Here is a 4,634-nt window from a genome sequence, read left to right on the forward strand (position 1 = left end):
GGGGGCAAGGGCAGCAGGGCCATGGCCGCACTGGGTGGCCGTGGGGGGAGCTGCATCCAGCAGGCTGCGGGCCAGGGGATGCCCAGGGCTGGATCTATCCTCAGGACTCCACTCCCAGGGGCACGGGGGCAGCTGAGAACTTGGGGTGTCCCCTGGGTGCCATAAGCACAGCTGGAGACTGGTGGGGGGCACTGGGGTCCGTCGATGGGAGCCCCTCGATGTGCCCGGGAGGGGATGGGCAGCACAGCACTGGGAGCGCTGGGCATGCACTGGGAATGCTGAGAAGCCCTGGTCAGCACTAGGCAGTGCTGGGCAAGCACTGGGCAAGCACTGGGAATGCTGAGAAGCCCTGGTCAGCCCTGATCGTCAGCCCTGGGCAGTGCTGGGCAGCCCTGATCCGGGCTGGTGGGCACTGGTCAGCTCTGGTCAGCGCTGGGCATGCAATGGTCAGTACTGAGAAGCCTTGTGCAGCCCTGGTCAGCCCTGGGTAGTGCTGGTCAGCGCTGGTCAGCACTGGGCAGCCCCGGGCAGCACTGGGCAGTGCTGGGCAGACTCGGGTTGTCCGTACCAGGGGTCATGTCCGGGTCGGAGGTGTCCTGGGGGAGACCATGGCGGGGACAAGAGCCCCGAGGGAGTCGGCCCCGGGCAGAGGCAGCCCCTCCGCGGCGGGGCCACCGCTCTCCGCGGGACCTGCGCCTTCCCGGCCCTTCTGGCCCTCCGCGCTCGCCGTAGCAGCGCCCGGCGGGGCGAGGCGGGGCGCAGGGAGGGCAAGATGGCGGCGGGGGGCGCGGCGGACGCCCAGGCGCGCTTCGGGCACTCGGGGAAGGGGCTGCTGACCGAGAAGGTGACGAGCTGCGGCACCGACGTGATCGCCCTCACCAAGCAGGTGCTGAAGGGCTCCCGCAGCGCTGAGGTGAGCGGCGGGCGCCGCCGTACGGCCGATTAAAGGGTGTTGCGGCCGGGCCGAGCCCCGCCGGCGGCGGAGCGGGAGCGGCCGGCGCGGGGCATGCTGGGCGCTGTAGTCCCGGGGGGGGGTACGGGAGACCGGGGGACATCGCTGGGTCTGGGCAGGGGGCGGGTGCAGCGGGGCCCGGGCTGCGGGCATGGCTGGGTCGGCGGGGCACCGCCGTAGGGCTCTTGGGCCGCGGGTGTCGCTGACAGCGCTGGGGAGGTGGTGGGAGGCGGGAGGTGGCCTTTGCCTCGAGTCGTCTCTCCCGGGTGACAGGCCGGAGCGGTGCCTCAGGCTGTCCCGAAGCCCGTGGACGCTAAGGGGTGGGCATGGCACCGCCATACTCCCCACAAGCCTCCTGCCATGTCCCCCGGGGGCCCCCCAGACTGTCAGCCTTGCGTGCAGGTCTGCTGAGCGGCCGTCACGAGTGTCCTGGGGAGCACAGAGCTGCCGTCTCTCAGTTTTGTGTGTGTATTTGTCTTTTAGCTCCTAGGTCAAGCTGCTAGAAACATGGTGATGCAAGAAGATGCCATCCTGCACTCGGAAGATGTAAGCTGTGTTTATGTGCTAGACCAACAGTGTTTCTAGTGGACAGGAGGAGAGGAGGGTTATAAGAACAGATATGCAGGCACGGTACTGGAGCCCTGCAATGAAGTACGTGCGTTCAGGCAGCAGTGGTGGTGGTGGCAATAATTTAGCGCATCTTCAAACCTGCATGTGTTGCTGGCCTTCCAGCCTCCTGCAGCCCAAGCCAGCCCTTAAGCTGTGCCATCTCCACGGGAAAGCTGGAGGGACCATAAGTTGAAACAAAGCACTTAGTGTCTGTGGCTGTCATTGGGGGAAAAAAGAGGGCAGTGTGCCACAGCTGACAGATACCAGTATGGGTGTTTCGGAGGCAGCGCAGTGGTACAGCGATGGCCATGGTGGAGGAACTTGCTGGGGCATTGGGACAGCTTGCCCTGTGATTCTGCTGAACTACTCCCGTCAGACATTCATTCTTTGTCTTGTTCTCCACAGAGTTTAAGGAAAATGGCCATAATAACCACTCATCTGCAGTACCAGTAAGTAGGGGACACCTCTGGGGAGCTGAGTGGATCCCTCAATCTCTTTTGGTCTACTTAAAGACTTTGCATAAAGCCCACTCAGACCGATCCCTCTTGCCCAGCTCCTCAAAGCTGAGCAGACCCTGGAGCTGGGATCTTCTCCCCCTCTTCAGCTCCACTGGAGTTTAGGCTGTTTTGGGGTGGGACCTGAGATTTTTGCCTCCTATTCGCCACGCACTGTGTCTCCTGTGAGAGTGTGTGATGCATCCAGGGCTAAGGGGGAGAAGCCAGTGCCGCTGCTGTCCTCTCAGGACTTAATACAGAAACAGACTGGGGTTTTGGTCTCCTGAGCCCTTGATCAAGTCCCTTTTCTTCAGCATAACATAAACCCTGCTGCTGAGATTTTGCTTTTCTAATGCTCTTTTTGTCTCCTTTTCTCATCTAGGCAAGAAGCAATTCAGAAGAAGTGAGTACTCAGCTGAAGGAATGCCAAGAGGACCTGGGGAACACATGTGGGGGTTGATGGAAAGGGAAAAGTGATGGAGTAGGGTAGGGGAAAACAGGGTGGAAAGCTTTTTGGAGCTGCCTTTGAAGCAGATGCTGGCCCAGTGAGATAGTGTTTCAGTGTTGTGAAGAGATGGGGGTTCGAGTGAAGGGATGATTTATACAAAAACTTCCATTTGTTTCATTAATGTGATCGATCCCATAATGTTGTTTGTGATAGGAGATGAGGGTGGTGTAGAGCAGAGCTGCCTGCTTTATGGGTGCAGAAAATGAGGTTTGCCTTGTGGGGACATGGAGGTGGGTTGGGAACCCCAGGGTTTGTCTTTGCTGTAGTGTCAGCGCTAGAGCTGGTCCCTTGGGTGCAGCCAGCACAGCGCAGTCTGGGGAGCAGATCTCACTGTGAACCTCTTCTTGCTTCGTCCCCAGCGTCGAGCAGTCATCAAACCTACAGGACCAGCTGAGTCACTTGCTGAAATGAAGCATAGCTGAAGGCACAAGGACATCTTGACTGGTGCTGAGGGCAGCGAAGCGACCTATCCCCTCCAGACCCTGGGGTTCAGACCTGTGTCTGGATGATGCTGGATGTCAGCTGGGATATGTGCAGAGTCTGTGTTTCTGGGCACGTGGGCTCCTCCCATGTGCCTCCATCCACATCTCTGCTCCAGAACTCACCTAACTGAAACAAACTTACCTGAAACTTTACTCCCCCCGGCAATTCCTGTGTCCGTGTACTTCCCGTGTAGAATGAGGTGCTCAGACCACACCAGCACCCCTGGCAAGAAATGCGTAAAATTGAAGTGTGGGTTTTAAATACAGGTGGCTGCAGTTTGACGCTGGTCTGTATTTAGACCCAGAGATGGCACAGAGTGCAGTTTATTTAGGGCATGTTAATCAGTGGGAGCTGTAAGTGCCTGGGTGGGTGAGAGAGGTGCTTCAGTGTACACTGAGGTGCCAGTCTCGGGCCAGAATTTCTGAAAGTGGGAATCTGGGCACACACTTCTTGTCGCTGGTCCAGCCGGACATGGTTTGGCCAGCGTCCTGCTCGGAGGTTATCTTATTTTCCACTCTGCTGGAATTTGGAACGTCATCCTCTTGCCAACCCATCTGCATTGCCTTCGGCCTTCAACTGCATTCCTCTTCCTGGGCTGCTGCTCCAGCTCTTGGTGAAGCAGCCTTGGCTGTGGTGTGTGTTTGTATCTGGTTGGGAAGGTATCCAAAGGTCCGGCCGGGAAGCCGGCAGGAGAGCATCCCGAGCCGGTGTGCTCAGTCCTGCACTGCTGTGTTGGGAGGCTGGCGGCTGGGCTCCTGTTTGCATCCTGGGGAGCGACATCAGGCCCAGGCTATAAATACTGTGTCTTGTTTTTGGTAAGTCACTTATCTGGAGCACTTGGAGTGCACGGGAAGCACTTGTTTGCCTGAGTGTGCTTTTCATCAGCTGATACGAGAAGGCAGGCTGAGAGCGGGCAGCGGCCTGCCACGTTCCTGTTGGAGCAGTGCTGGGGTTTCGTTCCTGTGCTGCAGAGCCTTCTCCTGGGCTGGATTTCACTGTCCCCTCCAGTGCCGCTGCCTGTTTGGGCTTCACCTGGTGGCACCACAGCTCCTGTGTCCCATGAAGGTGCCACTGATAGCCCAGGGTCCATGGCGGGTATTTTTGCCTTGGGAGGTGTCCTGATCCCCCAGTTTGCAGATGAACTTTGGGAATGAGGGTTTTCCCTGAGCTGCTTGAGAAGGTGCAACTCACTTGCTGGGAATAAAAGCTACCCTGAACACCACCAAACTGTGTCAGAGTCTGTGCTGGATGCTGTTGCTGGCTGTCCCTGTGCAGGGGGGAGGCCGTTTGGGATGGTGGGTCACTGCCCCTCAGTGTCCTCCATCGTGCTTCAACTCCGGGGGCTGCTTTGCAGCCGCAGCATGTGCTTTCTGCAGGTGGCTCGTCCCCTCAAGGTCCTGTCCTCTGCTGGGGCTGGAGCAGCCCTGCAGCATTAAACTGGGAGTCTCCCTGCGTTCGGGGCGGGCAGGGACGAGGCTGCGCCGTGGGGGTGCAGAGCTGTTTGGTGGGGTGGGGGAAGGCAGCAGGGTGGGTTTTGGGGGCTGTGGGTGAAGGTACGGACCGTGGGTAATGGCAGCGTCACCCCCAT

At 59.1% G+C, this 4,634-nt stretch overlaps 1 protein-coding gene across 1 annotated transcript; it reads left to right on the plus strand.

The window, feature by feature from the left end:
* Positions 1-750: 750 nt before the first annotated feature.
* Positions 751-3,406, plus strand: LOC104283371 (chromosome unknown open reading frame, human C10orf32). Its single transcript, XM_009881533.1, has 5 exons — positions 751-913; positions 1,436-1,498; positions 1,967-2,010; positions 2,438-2,458; positions 2,923-3,406. Exons 1-5 carry the CDS (start codon positions 773-775, stop codon positions 2,972-2,974), a joined length of 321 nt encoding a protein of 106 aa, XP_009879835.1. The 5' UTR covers positions 751-772; the 3' UTR covers positions 2,975-3,406.
* The last annotated feature ends 1,228 nt before the right edge of the window (positions 3,407-4,634 follow it).

This window comes from Charadrius vociferus, unplaced genomic scaffold (assembly GCF_000708025.1).
Source record: "Charadrius vociferus isolate BGI_N301 unplaced genomic scaffold, ASM70802v2 scaffold282, whole genome shotgun sequence".
NCBI lineage: Eukaryota > Metazoa > Chordata > Aves > Charadriiformes > Charadriidae > Charadrius > Charadrius vociferus.

Excerpts from the sequence above, each read along its gene's own strand:
- LOC104283371 (XM_009881533.1), top strand. The coding sequence starts at position 773 with ATGGCGGCGGGGGGCGCGGCGGACGCCCAGGCGCGCTTCGGGCACTCG. Across the intron at positions 914-1,435 it reads AGGGCTCCCGCAGCGCTGAG|CTCCTAGGTCAAGCTGCTAG; the intron begins GTGAGCGGCGGG and ends TTTGTCTTTTAG. Across the intron at positions 1,499-1,966 it reads CCATCCTGCACTCGGAAGAT|AGTTTAAGGAAAATGGCCAT; the intron begins GTAAGCTGTGTT and ends TGTTCTCCACAG.